We start from the raw sequence: 15,656 nt of genomic DNA on the forward strand, positions 1-15,656 counted from the left end.
TGCCGCCCGGCCCGGCGCCGCCGCCCAGGACCCCAGGCGGGCCGGGGCTTAGCAGCCTTGGACAGGTCCCCGGGACCCTGGCCTGGCCAGGCAGGGGCAGCAGCCCAGGTCCCTGCGCCCCCGCGGCGCCCCCTACCCCGGGCCGGGGCAGAAACCCTGAGGTCACAGTGGAGGGAGGGCTTGGCATCTCCTCCCTCCCCCACTCCCACCCCGAGGGTTGACTCAGTCCAATCAATGGGTGGCCCTTGGGGCTGAGCCCAGGTGATAACCCGCTCTCTCTTCCCGAGTCATCCCTGACACAAAGCTTAGTTCCCTCAGGAATGAGGGAGGAGGAGGGAGGAAGGAGGAAACGGGCCCCAAGGGCCCAGTAATGGAATGACTGGGAGCCTGAGGGCCTGGGTCCAGATCCTGTCTTAGCCTACCACTCCAGTATCTTTGCCAAGAAAACCCCAAAGGGGGTCAAGGAGTGTTGGACAGTATTGAAAAGGCCTTAACAACTCCATGCTCCTTACAGGTACAAAGAAAGGATTGAAAAAGGTGAGTCCAGAGGTCCCAATGGCATCATCCCTCCCCCTACTTTCCCTCCCATTTCTATAGGGATTTGAAAATATTTAGGGTTTGAAAAACAAATTTCTGTGTCTATTTTACAGATGGGACAACTGAGGAAACTCAGAAAGAAGGGGGGTTCCCCAGTCACCCATGCAATCAGTGTTGTTTAATCTACACCCACCCCAAGCCTCTCTGTTCCTATTTCCACTTCTGCTTCCCAGACCTGTCAGGGAAAGCCCTGCATGGGGTAAGGGTCTGGTGGGGAAAACCCTGCCAAGTCCCTAGGGCACCCCCCACTGCCAGCCTTGTCTTAGCCCTTTCCAAGCCAGGCTAGAGTCCAGGGGTGCCTCAGGATCACTGCTGAGTCACTGGCCCTGACCTCTGACCTGAGTGACCTCAGGAGCCCTCCCCAGCCTCTGGACTCTCCCCAGGAGGTGATGAAATGAATGGTGCTCTGGCTGCCTGTACAGATGTCCTCTCCTCATTTCCTAGAGGGGATTTTCCCTGGCAAACCATAGGGCCAAAACAGATTTGATTCTCCTTCCTACAGCCCCTTTTGGTTTCAATAGACCTGTGAGGTGATCCTGCCTGTCTTGCAGGAGGAAACTGAGGCTTTAAAAGAAGAAAAGGCTAGTCAGGGTCATCCAGCCAGTTAAGGGCAAAGCAAGGAGACAAGAACCCACTGGTGCCTGACTCCCACACCAGTGTCCAATTTGCATCAAAAGGACCCCCAGAGGGAAGGGATCTCAGAGGAATCTGGTTGACCCTCTCCTCCAAGATTCCCTCCACCACACAGCCTCAATTTGCCTTTCCTCAGAAATGTCCAGCACTTCAGGAGGGAGCCCAATACATCCAACTCTCGCTACTTTCCCTCTACAGGGAACACGAGACTGAAGGGGTCAGGCACAGACCCAATTCATCCCCATCTCCCATTTCCAGAATTGTTCAACTGACCCTGATCACGCCTGGGTGTGGGAGAGGATCCAGGGAGTGATTTACCCTTCCTAAGAGTCCTACATTCCTGATCTCAGGGTTCTCTAATACCCAAGTTCTGGTTCAGGTCCACTCACTAGTTGTGTGACCTTGGGTAAACTGAGGTACTTTTCTGGGTCTCAGTTTCTTCCACTGTAAAGTGAAGGTGTTTAGCTTAGAGATGATGTCAAGTACTTAAAACACTATTATATCGAGTTTTATTCTGTTTGGTTCCAGAAGGTAGGACCAGGAATGAGAAAGGGGGAAAGAGAAGAAGAGGAAGGGGAAAGCTGTAGGGAGACCACTGTACGCTGGACTTAAGGAAAAGCTCCCATACAATTATAGCTATCCATCCGTGGAATAGACTGCTAGGAGAAATGAGTCCCACATCAGCAAGCAGAGGCCAGATGCCTAAATCTGGGTTCTGGTGGAAGGCACCCTTGTTCAAATGGGGTTCTCTCCAGCGTTAGAGTTGGAGTCACAGGAGGAAGGGGACCCGTTCCTGCCTGCTTCTGACACTGGCTTCCCTCGGCTTTACTCCCTGAGACACCAGTTGGAGTTCCTAGTAAGGCTCCAATGAGATCCCTCTGATAAACGTTAAAGCTTTCAGAAATATCCATAGCATACTGGCACAGAAGTGAAGCCGGTCCTGCCCTCAAGGAACTGACATTTCTTAGACAGGGGAGACAATTAGGGCATATGAAATGCATCCTAAGTAGTTTCTGGGATTCAGAGTGGAGCCTGTCATCAGGGTAACGGGACATCGTACAGCAAGTCAAAATCAACCAGCCATTATGAATTATCATCATTACCCTAGGATTTCTAAGTCCCCTTTCAGTTCTGATAGTCTGCAATAGAACTGGCTGCCATTCCCCTACCTTCCCCCTCCCATCCCCAGCAGGCTGTTCCCATGAGCTCCAAGTGCCACATACACTCAGACTGGTATGTGGTACTCAGTGATGCCGGGCTTTGGCCATACTCTCCCCCTCAAACTGAGCTCAAGGGTGGGCAGGAACTTGGGTTGAATGCCTCCAGTCTAGGGGAAGCAGCTGGGCCAGGGAGTAGGAAGGTGAATCAGCCTTCCTCCTCTGGGCCCCTTGGACTCCTCTAAAATGGGGAGATGAGATTAGTTGGCCCAATCGAATAGCTCTTGATGTAGAGAGCAGAAAGCACAGAGGGGGATGGGTAAATATTTCCTGCCCTCATTGCAGATTTCCGTCTGGCTGACTGGTTTCCGGTGGGTCTGGATTTGGAGCCTTTGAGAAAGCTGCTGGCTTAGCCCCTCCCTCTCTTCCTCTCCCTTCTGCCATGACAGAAGTTTCTTTCTGGAGCCCCGAGTCCCTTTCTATTCTGTTTGACCCTGGCCTGAGAGTTGACAGTTGAGCCCTCAATCCTCTTCCTCAGTCCAGGATGTTGGCCAGAGGCCTTTGTGGACCTTAAAGTGTTACAGGATCTTGGCTGTGTGGTAACTGCATTGGCCACCCCCACTTCCCTGGAATGTATTCCCTCATCCCCTGTCCCCTCATGGAAAGTCTGGCTTCTCTCCAGTCTCAAAGCTTAGCTCAAGCTGACTCCTTTTGGATCCTTCTTCTGACCTCCCAGCTGCTGCCCACCTCCACACCCCCACTGCCTTACATTGGTTTTATATGGGCACGTTCTCTCCCCTTCAGAGAGGAAGTTCTGTGTGAAAGATCTCCAGGTCCTAACAGAGCACAGTGTTTAGCAAGTGCTGGGCTGACTGACTGGGGCAACTATTACTCCCTGCCTTGTCCCATCTCTGTCCACCCTCCCCAAATTCTCTCCCTGTGGGTGCTCTGCCCAAAGAGAATGTAAATGTTTATCTCTGAAAACTTTTTTCTTTCTTAAAGACAAGCCTTAACCCTAAATCCATTAACTCCCATTAATTGGCCAACAGCGGTGCCCAGACCAAGCCCTACTAGGTCATTTGGTCCTAATTGGTTCAGAATGAATGTAAACAGAAATTGTTTCTGTTTTGGCCATAAACTCTCAGTCTTCCCCTCCAAAATAAAAAAAAAAAAATTTTTTTAATAAAGAGACCATTCTCTGCCTCATTGAGACCCATTAGATCTGAAAAAGCCAAGGTCCCCCACTGCATCCTAACCCTGATCTATATCTGGTCACTGGACCCACATGGCTGTGGAGGAGAAAGTGAGGCTGGTGACTTCCAACATCTCTCCCTCACTTAAATCCAATTCACTTGCATGTACTGGAATCAATTTCCAGATGTCATGGTCCTCTTCGAGAAGGAAGTACAATCAACAACATAACTTTGTTCCTTGAGTTCCTAGGGTCTAAGGCTGGATTCTTGAAGTTGGGAGAGCAGGGATCTAAGGCCAAAGCACCCCCCTCCCAAGACTAGATGAGGCAGGTGACTCTAGGAAAGAAAAACACCAGGGACATTTGAGGGAGGCTGGAACTAGCTATTTCCACTGAACTTGGTCCTAAAGTCAGGGCATACCCAGTCTGCCTCTGGGGAATGGTGGAAGCATGGAAATGAATCCTAAGTAAATCCCTTTCCCTTTTGGAACCTCGGTTCCCTCATCAGTAAAATGAGAAAGCTAGCTGGCTCCTCAGGGACTGCTCTTCAGTTTCTGAAACTTAGGGGCCCAGAGACCCACTGGGTCCTAAAGAACACAGGAGGCCCAGAGGCTTCCAGCTTGCTTCTGCTCCCCAGAGGGGCTGGCCTGCTAAGCAGCAGACAGGCAGCCTTACCCCCGCTCTGAGCCCCAGCAGAACCAGGAACAATGATGGAGGCAAGGTGGGGGGGAGTGAGAAGGGATGGCAGGGCAGCAGATTGAGGCTGGTGAGCAGATTCTTGCCCCTGGGGTTAAGCAGAAGGGGCATGTCATCTGGGGTTTCTATTCAGGCACTGGTTGGACAGGCAGGCTTCTGGAGGCATGACAGCAGGACCTCAGGCGAGATGGGACACATAGCTGAGGAGGAGGAAGGAGGAAAAGACCCATCGCCTAGCGACATCGGCCACAACACCTGGGCTGGGCAGGGTGACTCATTTCCACGACTTGTGGACCGGCTAGCAGGTGACAGACCTGGCATGACCCAGGAGCAGGTGACTCAGTGCCCTTGGGGAGTTTCAGGGAGCTTTGGGAGACAGGGATGGAAAACCTGGACCAGCCTCTCTAGGAAGTTAGAAAAAGCGAGTTGTCTGGGGCAGGGAGGGGCTCCAGGGACCCCTCTTGGGGGCAGGGTCACACAGAATGCCAGGGGTCAGGTGGGGCCCCCACAGACCACTCGCCTCTCCTGGGGGAGGGAGGGGACTGGACCTGCTCCAGACCTAGGATTCGAGGTCCAGCTGCATTTTGCAGATAAGAATAAATTGCATCTCTAAGGTTTGGGGAGTTTGACAGTGTTATCTTCTGATCCCTATTGCTCCTGTTTTACAGGCGGAGAAACTGAGGCCCAGAGAGGTAAAGGCTGATTCACCCAGCGTCACACAACCAGGACCTGCCCACGGCCACAGTCCCGACTTCCAGTGCGGGGGCCCTACTCATATCCTCTCCCCGCTTGTCCGTCCCCCTCCCCCCTCTCCAGAAAACCGTCGTCCAGCAAGGCCACACCGATACTAGGCCCCAGACTCAGAGAAGAGGCGGGGCTAGGGGCCACTCGTGACTCCTGGTCTCGCAGGAAGGCGCTGCTCTCCATGGCCGGGAAAAAATTCTCGGAGACGGCCAGGCTCGAGGAAGAGGACGAGGACCCGGCACGCCTGCGCAGTAGCGGAGACGAGCGGGGAACGGTGCGCCTGCGCAATGTGGAGGAGCCACCCCGTGGAGCCACAGTGCCGGGCTCCCGCCGGGGCTCCCTGCTCGGAACGGCCCTGGCCCCATCTCGCCGCCCTTCGCTGGCTCCCGCCCTGGGGCCCGGCCCTCGGCGTTCCTCCTTGGGCCTAGCGCTCTCTTCCTTCCCGGGAGCCCGTGCTCGGCGGGCCCCGGCGCCGACTTTGGGGGCGTGGCTGGGGCCAGGCCCCGCCCCTGGCGCGCGCTGGGAGGTGGAGCACGTGCAGCGCGCCTTGGAGGCCTTGCTGAGCGGGGCGCTGGCCGGCGCGCGCTACTCCGCGGGCGGGGCCGGGGCGCTAGCGCTCAGCCTCTGCGAGCTAGTGCGCAGGCGCGTACGCGAGCTGCTGCCGCCGCGTTACAAGCTGGTGTGCTCCGTGGTGGTCGGGCAGTGCGCGGGCCAGGGCGTGCGCGTGGCGAGCCGCGCGCTCTGGGACGCCGCCAGCGACGGGCACGCGTCCGCGTCCGTGTGCGCAGGTGCACTCTTCGCCGTGGCCGTGGTCCACGGCGTTTACTGCGAGTGACTGGGGTGGGGTGAGCCCAATAAATAAACCGAGCTTAGAATAAATAAAAATAATTATTGTCATAAATAATGCCTGTGGGGAGGGGGAGGGGGGCAGCCCTCCAGGGGCAGCAACACCCCCTCGGGACAAAGGCCCAGAGTCTGGACCTGGCAGCGGAGGGGTCTGGCTCGTTCTTTAAGGTCCCGCTCTTCGTGGGGAGACCGCCCCTAAAAGCCAGGAGGCTGGGACCCGATCTGGGGCAGCCCCAGACCCCGCCTCCCTCCCAAGCCAGCTGGGGCAGGATCTGGAGGCAGCCCCCCGTCCCTCCCCCAGGCCTCTCCGAGGGTCCGGGGGTAGGGGCCAGCCCTCTCCAAGGGGGGTGGGGACCACGCAGGGCTCCCTAGGTCCCGCTGCGCTGCCGCAGCAGGCGCAGGACGTAGCGGAGCCGCAGCCGAAGGTCCGGGGCGCAGCCCAGCCTCTGCAGGTGAGGGGCTTGGTAGGTGCGGGCCCTGCGGTCCCGGGCCACGAAGGTGACGAGCAGGGGCTCCCAGCCGCTCAGGATCAGCTTGGTGTGGTCCACATAGAAGTTCACCTGGGCGGACAGAGCGGGTCAGGGCCGCTGCCCGCATCTATGCGGCCCCTCCCTCCTCTGGCCGCAGCCTGGCAGGCGCTCACCTGCACCGTGCCATCGCTGAACAGGAGAAGCAGGGCCTGGTCAGTCTTGACCCACTGCAGGAGTAGGGGTGCAGGGCCCTCAGTCTCATCTACGCTGGGCAGGTCTCCACCCTAGGGCAGACAAGAGTTACCTGGTTAGGTCAGGCCCCTCCTGGGGTGGCTGATGGGGGGAGAGCAGCTGGTTCGGCTTTTCCTTTCTCCCATGAAATGTCAAGGGCCCAGGCAGAAGGGACTTGCCCAAAGACAGCCAGGTGCTTGGATTTCACACCTCCCCCTGCACCCTGACCCACCTTCATGAGGTTCTGGTCCATGTACGTGGCAAAGTATCGAAGGACCCCAAGCTGGCCCTGCAGTTGCCGAGGGACAGCCTCCACGGGGAAGGAGAAGTGTTTGGTGTAGGTTGGGTTATAATGTACAGTCCTGGGGAAAAGTAGGGGGTCAGGCTGGTGCTGTCAGACCTGAGGGGACATGGGGAAACTGATGGCCTTCCCGGGACCCTCGGTAGAAAGGAGCTGGAATGGGGTCTGAGCTCAGGGATCTTTTCCCACCTGAAGGGAAGGCTACTTACTTCCTGTTGGAGGACAGGGCCATGTGGGTGCCATCATTGAAGAGGACAGCCACCCGCTGGCTGGACAGCTGGTAGCCAAAGCCATACTTGTTGGAGTAGTCTACCCACTTACTGACCCACAGCAGGTGTTCTGATGAGGCCAGAGGTGCTGGGTTCTGCTTAGCTGGGGAGGGGGCAGAATGAACAGAAAAGGGTGAGGAACTGCCATGACCCCACAGGCTTCCAGAGATCCCCACCCTCTCCTCTCCCTCTTTCCCTGAACATACAGACGCCTCCAGCCCTGGGGTCTCACCCACCCTCACCAGGTACCTGGGGGCATAAAAGCCAGGCAGTTTCGGAGGGCACACAGGGTAGACTCCATGACTGTGGCTGCTGTCAGACACTCCTCAGACCCTGGCAATGTATGGGAGGGGAAATGAGGGCTCACCAGGAAAGGCTCAGAACAGTTTCCTAGGCTGCCCCAAATCATGACATCCTTGGGAACTTCCTCTCTTCCCCAGCTTACCCTCACAGCTGCTGCCCAGGGCTGCCAGGGACCTGGGAGAGCCCTCTTCAGGGGCAGATTCTGCTAGGCTGGGGGCAACATCAGCCTCCTCCTGGGGAGAAAGGGAGAGAACAATTTGGGGGCAGGGCAGGTGAGTAGGAGGAAGGATAACCCTCCCCAGCCACGCCCTACTACTGACCTCTGGGGTCCCTGATTGTGACAGTCACACCCACAGCTAGGGCCTAATGAGGCAAAGGCAAATTAGGCTAGAAGGAAGCTGGACGCTGCTAGGCCCCTTTCATCCCAGGATGCTTCACCCAGCAGCAAAGGTGTGAGTCAGGCTGGGTCACCAAGGTCAGGAGAGCTAAAGGTACCTGCCCCCACAGCCCCAGCTTCCCTCCTCACCTGGGCATGCCTTGGCTCCTTGGAGCTGCTCTGAGGGCAGATGGAGGTAAGCACGAGGTCACTGACAAGGCGGGAGAGATTGTCCTGTTCCTGGAGAGCTGTCTTACCTGAGCATGAGAAGGCACCAGAGCATTACTGCTCTGCTCTGCCCAGGGCTCCCCACTTGTCTCCCCCTCCTTCCTTCCCTCCCCTAACCCTCCATGGCTGCCTGCTACCCATAACATCCGGCTTACCCTTGTTCTTCCTGCGGCCAAAGAGGCTCTTGGTCACTTTAGTAAAGAGGCTTTGGGCAGGGCTGGGGGAGGTCAGGTCAGGGACTGTAGTGCAGCTGCTGGGGGGAAGTTGAGCTGGGGTATAGCCCTGAGAAAAAAGGAACAGAAGCCAGAGCAATGGATGGGGCCCTGGCAGTACCCCCTGACCAAAGGGCCCCAGGGAGAGATGGGGCCATGTCACCCCAGGCTGGGCACAGACCTTGGTGAAGAATTCATGCTGAAGGATCTCCTCCAGTGAGGGCCGGTCTTGGGGTACAGGGCGAAGGATGGCGGCCAGGAGGTGTCGGGCAGACACCGAGAGGTAGTTAGGCAATGTGTACTGAACCTGCTTGATGCAGCGGTAGGTCTCCTTCAGGTCAGCCGTCTCAAAGGGGGGACTCCCACACAGCAGCGTATACCTGGGGGAGGGGGTGACCATGGGCCATGAGCTCAGTGAGCTCACATCTGGAGCCTGATTCAAACCCCAGGAAGACCTGGTTTCCCAAAGGTGCTGGGCTGTATGCCCTCCCTCTCTCCCCACTCAGGCCCCCCTTTGGGGGACACACTTACATGACACAGCCCAATGACCACACATCAGATTCAGGGCCATGGCCTTGGCGTAGCAGCACCTCAGGGGCCAGATAATTGGGGGTCCCACATATAGTCCTGAGGGCACAGAAGGGAGAGGAGGAACTCAGAAATAGCCAAAGCCACCTGGGGCCTTTGGTCTCCCAAGTTAGAACTGCAGGCTAGAGCCTTATCCTTCCAGCTGGCCCTTCCCCCACAAGCCCAGCAGGCCTTGCTCTATGCCTGGGGATGTGGGGGAGAGATGTTTGAAAGGATACAACTGCCTGCCTCCCCCTGCCTCCCCGTCTGGCCCGTTCCTAGCTGGGAACAAAGACCCAGACTGTCTCCAGGTCCCAGATAACACCCCCTTGTCCCAGGGACAATAGACAGCCATTAGAGACAGAAGGCCACACTCCCAGCTGGTCCCCCAGATCCCTCTGGCTAAGAAGGGGCCCCCCAAGACCCCTGCTACCTACTTCTTCCTTTGATCCTGGGGTTCCAGCCGAGCAGCCAGCCCAAAGTCCCCAAGCTTCAGTTCCATGTTCTCCGTGATGAAAAAGTTTCCTAAAGGCCAGGAGTTAACAGGGGTGTGTTAAGGATGGGGCCCAGGCTAATTCGCCCCCAGTCACCTTTTCCTATCTACTCTTTCTTCCTGCCCCTTGGATTGGCTTTTATGCCCCAGGGAGGGGAGGTAAGACACGACTTCCTCCTGGAAGTGGTCCTGAACATTCCCTGAGCCTTGGGCTGGCCTTCTCCTGGGACTCACCCAGTTTGAGGTCTCGGTGGAGGACCCCTCTTTGGTGCAGGTAGCGTAAGCCAGCAATGACCTGTCGAAGGTAGTACCGGACCTCGGGCTCCAGAAGTGTGTGCCTTGCCTTCCAGATGTGAGCCAGTGACTATTGGGGGAGAAAATGGTCAGGAACCTTCAACAGGCAGGGGCCATGGCAAAGAGCCCCAGACCCTCTGGTGTGACCTTGGGGCTTCACTCTCTCTCTGTGTGAAACCAAGGAGTGCTCCAGGGTCCTTCCCAGCCTGGTTACTCTGTGGCTCTGGGATGGAAAGGGAACTTGTCTTTTTTTCCTCCCTTTAGGAAGACTGGGAGGGAAGTTTAGGATGGGAGTTTTTCAGGAGGCCAGCAGGCTACAGCAGCAGCCTGATCAGGCCCCCCTGCCCCCCATTACTCCAAGGGAGAGTCCTTACAGGGCTCTCAGGATGCAGGAAAAGCAGAGCCAGAAGGGCCCCTTGAGCCTAGCCACCACACTCAGACAGGAGATAACAGGCCCAGAAAGTGGCCTTGGCCACTGAGTTTCAGTCAGGACTCTGCGCCCTCTTTAGATTGACAGACCCTCTGGCTAACACTCCCCCCCCCCCCACCTAGCCCCACCATGGGTGATTGGGAGAAAGAGCAGCCTTAATTATTCCTTTCTTTGTCCCCTGAAACCTAAGGGGTGCGCCGGTGGGTCCCCAACCTTTCGGCTGCAGTACTCCAAAAAAATGTAGATGCTGCCTTCATCCTCGAAATGGTGTGAAAAGCGAACTATATGCCGGTGGTGGAGGCTGCGATGCAGGGCGATCTCCTGAAGGATCTAAGAGGGGAGAGAGAGGGGCAAGTCTGGCCACCGGCTCCTCCTCCTCAACCCTCACCCCTCCTCCGGGGCCAGTCCCAGACCAGAATGGCCTCAGCTAGAAACTACATTCCTCCCACCTGACTTACCTTCTCTCTCTGGTGTGGTTTGGCCACCCGGCTCTGGGGAATGACCTTGACCGCGTAGGTATGGCCATTGCTGGTGTCCGTGGCCTCATAGCATCGGGCGAAGCCCCCCTAGATCAGGAATGGGCAGGCGGTAAGGGCCCTCGGGGCCTCCCTCGGCCGGCCCCGCCTCCCTCCCTGCTGCTGACTGTCTCCCCTCCCTGACAGCAAAGAGCCGGCTTTTACAGCCCGAGACCCTCCCCACCGTCCGGGGGTTCAGATCCGTGGCCTCGCCCCTCCCCTACCTTGCCCAGGAGGCGACCCCGGTGGTAGGTACGGCCACTCTGCGGGTCCCTGATGAGGCGGGTGGGATCCAGCAGAGGATCGGTTCCCGGGCGGCTGCGCTCGGGCTCCCGGGTCCCGGCCCTGGGGTCACTGTCTGGGCAGGGGACCCGGGGGCGGGGCTCGGGGCTGGACAAGGACTGCGGGCACAGGAAGGCGGCCGGCTCCATGGCCAAGGGTCGGCGCTGCTGGAGGGCCTGAGCCCGGCCCCGAGATCCGCGCACGCGACTCCGGTCTCCTGCCAGCCCTCCAGCCTCCCCGGGCTGTTACACTCAGCTCTGTTAGAACGCGGGGGAGCCCAGGCGTTTTTATCAATGAACCCCGGCCCCCGCCTCTTCGGCACCGCCTAGCGTCATCGGGCCCCGCCCACCGGGGAAACGTCATTGGGAGCCCCGCCCCCCGAGGAATGACATCCGCGAAGTCCCCTCCCCCCAGAGAGCGTTGTCACCTACAGCCCCGCCCACTAGGGGAAATGTCACCAGGAAGCTCTGCCCACAATCCGGAAAGGGGCGCGGCTATCCTCGGCTGGTCAGGGCCGGGCCTATCCGCAGCTGCAGCCCCACTTTGCTCCGCCCAGCGTACTTGGAGGTCTGGGTCCCAGAGCCCGAGTCCAGCCCCAGTGGCTAGCATTCCTCGGGAGCCCCGGACTCGACCTGAGGAGGAGCAATGCGGCTCCCTGTTTTTCTAAGGGAGGTGTCATGTCCCGTGGCGCAAAGTGATTCCTCGAGACCTGAGCCCACATGCCTCAGGAGCTGGGATTCCGCCGTGTGATCGGAGTGCCCTCTAGCGAGCTAAGGGAGCACTGCAGTTTCCCGCGCAGGCGCACGGAGTCCCTCTAAGGCCGAGTTGGGCTGGTGCCTGGAGCTTCTCGCGCCATCTGGTGGTCAAAGCGCGTATGTGGCTTGCCATAGCCAGGAAAAGATACCTAGTTTCTGTGGCCGCCCGGACTGTTTCTCTGCCCCAGAAAGCCGGCGAGCTCAGGCCAGGTCCAAGCCGGGGGAAGGGGTTGCGGATCGGCTCCAGCTCAGGCAGCATCTCTACCTAGGGCGTGCCCATCCCGAACAGCCCGTGTTCATGGCACAGAGGTGTTGGTTCCTCTGGAAGGAGCTTATACGTTGTATATACATAGTATATCTATATACTATGTATATAAAGTTATACACACATATGTGTTATATAACCCATCGTGTATCTCTGTGTCTATATTATTTGTCAAGTGTTCATCTCGAAACTGTTCATTGGCTGGGTTTGCACCTTCCTATTTAGTTTATAGAAGTATTTGTAAATATTGTCCTTAATAGAATGTGAGCGCTTTGAAAGAAGGGGTTGTTTTCATGACGTCTGGCTCAGAGCAGACATTCACATGCTTGGGTTTCTTAGTTTGTTTTTGTACAAGCCTCTTTGGAGTGGCTGACCCTCATGTTCATTCGCATGGTCCAAGATTCTGGGATATTTGGATATTTCTTTTTTAATTGCTAAAACTGCAACTTGGCACACTAATTAATCAATTCGCTCTGTGACATACCTTGTTTATTAAGCATTTATTATATAATATTGATGGGAGGGTCAGGGAGTTCAGGGAGTCCAGGAACCCCAATAGCCAGCGTCCCTGGAAAGCAGTCTGGAATGAATTCACAGACTCAAGCATTCTCAGAGTCAAGGTGGCAAAGATTTATTGTTAGGTTTTACAGCAGGCAAGAGTTCTTAGAGAACCTGCAACCTTAAAGGGGTTGAGTCAAAGTTTTTATAGAATAGTCTGTAAGTGGAACCCGTACCAAATATGCTAACTAGGTGAGTCACGGTGGGATTAGGGAGGAGTTAAGGAGTGGTCAGTTCTTAAAGGCACATGCACTTTTAATATCTGCTATGCAGGTGTATTGCCCAGAATTCACAGGGAAATAGCCCAAGGTGGGGCTGCGTGGAGGTGTAGTTTTAGGCTTGAAACGTCACTAAGTCAGCTAGCGGTCAGGGCTGACAGAAAACTCAGGTGGTCCCTATAAATGTCTTGTTAGACAAGATAGATGTTGGGAATAAATTTCTACTCCAAGCTAACTCGGGACTCAGGATGTTTATAATGAACTAGGGAGTATACATATGTCTGAGTGCAGGATATATTTGATAGACATGGCCCAGTACACAGCTGCTTCAGCCAGTACACAGCTGGGTCAAACTACTAAATTCTATAAGTGCAGCTGGCCACTGTATCAGGAAGAGAGAGAAGTAAGCTGCCCTTGAGCAAGAAAGAAACTTCGTGAAACAGTGTTTTGAGGCTAGGGAGAAATGTGATTTTACAAACTGAGGTTCAAACTCAGGCAGCCAAGCACCCCATCAGTGTCAAAATTTACTAGTGCCAAATGTTTACCTAACAAGCTAGAGCAACCCCTTTTCACCATAGCCAGTTCATCTCTCCAGATCTTTCAAAATCTGTAATCTCCTAAGCTTGAATAAATAGCAAAATAACTTGCTCTACAGTTTGTTAACAACTTAACTAATAATAAAACATAAAACTTACAACATTTTAGCTGTGAGAAAAATCAGATCCAGAATCACCTTTGACTATCACTTTTTTTTTTTTTTTTGCTTTCTGGAGAGCAATTGGGGTTAAATGACTTTCCCAAGGTCATACAGCTAGTTTTTTTGTGTTAAGTGTCTGAGGCAGGAATTGAACTCAGGTCCTCCTGACTCCAGGGCAGGTGCTCTATTCACTGCATCACCTAGCCACCCTTGACTATCACTTTTACTCTTGACTTCTTACCTCTGAAACATAGCACTGGAGATTATAGCTAATCTATTAAGATTCTTATTTATTAGAACAATATAAATTAAATTCAGTTCTCTCAGGGAATAAGTTCTTTCTATCCTCTCATAATCTCTTTATAGCTATAGCAGAGAACTTTCCAAATCAATACAGGAAGCCTTTCCTAATCCCCCTTCTGGTGCCTTCCTATAGGTGTTTATCTCTGACTTGTCCAGTATACATTTTGTTTGTACATAACTGTTTATATGTTGTCTGCCTCATTAGACTGTGGATCCTTGAGAGCAAGGACTGTCCTTTACCTTTCTTTTATCCCTGGCACTTGGCACAATGCCTGGCACACAGTAGGCACTTAATAAATGCTTATTGAGTGACTGGAAATGCCCTGCTTGCAGAACTGTCTAGGCTAACTAGGGGTTTCTTCCAAAGCTTCTCTTTCTCTACTCTAACTTGGTGAGCTCATCAGCTCCCATGGGTTCGATAATTATGTCTTTGCATATCATTTCCAGCCCTAGACTCTCCTGAGCACCAACTAATGATATCTAATGGTATTTCAGACTGGATGTCCCACTGGCATTTCAAACTCAACATTTCTAAAATTGAATTCATTATTTCCTCAAAAATACAGAAACAAATAACAAATCCCCTTTTCCTAACTTCTCTTTTTATGTAAAGAATACCAATATCTTCCCAGTCACCAAGGCTCTCAGTTTGGGTGTCACCTTCGACTCCTCAGTTTCTTTGATCTTTCTCCCATCCAGTCACTTATCTTACCTTTGTAATGTCTCTCCTGTGTGCCACTTTGTGATGCCTTTCCTTTGACACTGCTACTGCCTTGGTGCAGGCCCTCATCACCTCTCACCAGCAGATTGCAATAGAAGGCTACTTGGTCTTCCTGCCTTTAATCTCTACTCTTTACTTTATTCAACCTCCACACAGATAACAAAATGATTCTAACCATGTCTGACCCAGTGTCCTACTCAATAGGACCAATTCTGTGGTTCTTTATTACTTTGGAGATAAAATAGAAAAGCCTATGTTTTTGACACTTAAAGTTCCTTACAACTTGACCCCTTCCTCAGCTTCCACATTTTTACACATTACTTCCCTTCACACACTCTATGATCCAGCTACTTGCTGTCCAAAGCATACAACACCTCATCTCACATCTCCATGCTTTTCTACTGGCTGCCTCCTGTAGCTGAAATGCTCTCCCTCTTCAGCTCTGTCTTTTCATATCTTTGGCCTCTTTCAAGAGTCAACTCCAATCTCACTTTCTGCCAGCCTTTCCCAGTCCCTCCCCATAGCGCTTTCTCCCCCTCTAAGATGACCCTCCAATTACTCTGTATGTCTCTAGTAGTTATTTTTATAATATATATATGTAGTTATTTTTATGATTTTTTGATTGTCTCTACCCCATTAGAAAGTGAGCTCCTTGATGGCAGGGACTGGTTCCCCTGCACCTTTTTGTATCTCTAGCACTAAGCATAGTGCCAGCTGCTGGGCTATTGACAGACATCCTGACCTATGTCTTGTGATTGGAGGAGAGTGAGGCTGAGGGCTTTGTGCAGCTCTGCCTCACTTAAATCCAGTTCACTCATAAGTCAAGACATCACTCTCATGATGAGAAGGAAGGATCAACAAATGAACCAATTGTGCCTGGTACATAGTAAATCCTAAACACATGAATTGTTGACTGATTGGATGCTATGAACATATTGATGCCTATGAAGCTTTCTTTTTGTCAATGATCTCTTTGGAGCAATGGGTCAAATAATAGGAAATTTGAGTCACTTTATTCATATCATTCCAGATTTATTTCTGTAATTGTTGGATCATTTCACAGCTCCACCAACAATGCAGTGGTATGCCCATCTTTCCATATTATTCCCATCTTTTGTCTTTGCCAACTTGCAGGGTATGAGGTGAAATTTCAGAGTTGTTTTAATTTGTACTTCTCTTCTGGAGCAATCTTTCATAGAGCAGTTAATAATTCTTTCTTTGCTTCCTTCTTTCCCTCTTTGGACTTTGTTTTCTTCTTTCATTCCTTCCTTCCACCTTCTTTCCTCCCTTCTTTCTCTTTTTT

General features: G+C 53.7%; 2 protein-coding genes across 3 annotated transcripts; one reads left to right on the forward strand and one right to left on the reverse strand.

Moving 5' to 3' along the window:
- The first annotated feature begins 60 nt into the window (after positions 1–60).
- Positions 61–5,855, forward strand: LOC138165412 (dynein light chain Tctex-type 4-like). 2 transcript variants are annotated; one of them, XM_069093741.1, is made up of 2 exons: positions 61–537; positions 4,409–5,855. In XM_069093741.1, exon 2 carries the CDS (start codon positions 5,201–5,203, stop codon positions 5,852–5,854), a length of 654 nt encoding a protein of 217 aa, XP_068949842.1. In that variant the 5' UTR covers positions 61–537; positions 4,409–5,200; the 3' UTR covers position 5,855. The 2 variants fall into 2 exon arrangements, with proteins under 2 accessions (XP_068949842.1, XP_068949841.1); XM_069093740.1 differs by having other exon boundaries at positions 4,944–5,855.
- Positions 5,856–5,888: 33 nt separating this feature from the next.
- On the reverse strand, positions 5,889–11,092 carry LOC138165411 (serine/threonine-protein kinase PLK3-like). Its single transcript, XM_069093739.1, has 15 exons — positions 10,779–11,092; positions 10,498–10,605; positions 10,253–10,369; positions 9,550–9,679; positions 9,260–9,347; positions 8,787–8,882; positions 8,437–8,635; positions 8,199–8,325; positions 7,966–8,072; positions 7,582–7,672; positions 7,386–7,469; positions 7,077–7,239; positions 6,799–6,928; positions 6,509–6,619; positions 5,889–6,425 (listed from the first exon to the last, which is right to left on the reverse strand). The coding sequence occupies exons 1-15, from the start codon at positions 10,983–10,985 to the stop codon at positions 6,234–6,236; spliced, it is 1,950 nt and encodes a 649-aa protein (XP_068949840.1). The 5' UTR covers positions 10,986–11,092; the 3' UTR covers positions 5,889–6,233.
- Positions 11,093–15,656: the final 4,564 nt, after the last annotated feature.

The sequence above is a fragment of the Petaurus breviceps genome, unplaced genomic scaffold (genome assembly GCF_028583685.1).
Source record: "Petaurus breviceps papuanus isolate PSGF00001 unplaced genomic scaffold, PetGlider_PUasm1.0 208, whole genome shotgun sequence".
NCBI classification, from domain to species: Eukaryota; Metazoa; Chordata; class Mammalia; order Diprotodontia; family Petauridae; genus Petaurus; species Petaurus breviceps.

Bases quoted from the DNA above. Each gene is read 5' to 3' on its own strand.
- LOC138165412 (XM_069093741.1), top strand. From the start codon at position 5,201: ATGGCCGGGAAAAAATTCTCGGAGACGGCCAGGCTCGAGGAAGAGGAC.
- LOC138165411 (XM_069093739.1), bottom strand. From the start codon at position 10,985: ATGGAGCCGGCCGCCTTCCTGTGCCCGCAGTCCTTGTCCAGCCCCGAG. The intron at 6,929-7,076 runs GTAAGTAGCCTT...ACTTTTCCCCAG, and splicing joins GCCCTGTCCTCCAACAGGAA to GACTGTACATTATAACCCAA. The intron at 6,426-6,508 runs GTGAGCGCCTGC...CTGTCCGCCCAG, and splicing joins TCAGCGATGGCACGGTGCAG to GTGAACTTCTATGTGGACCA.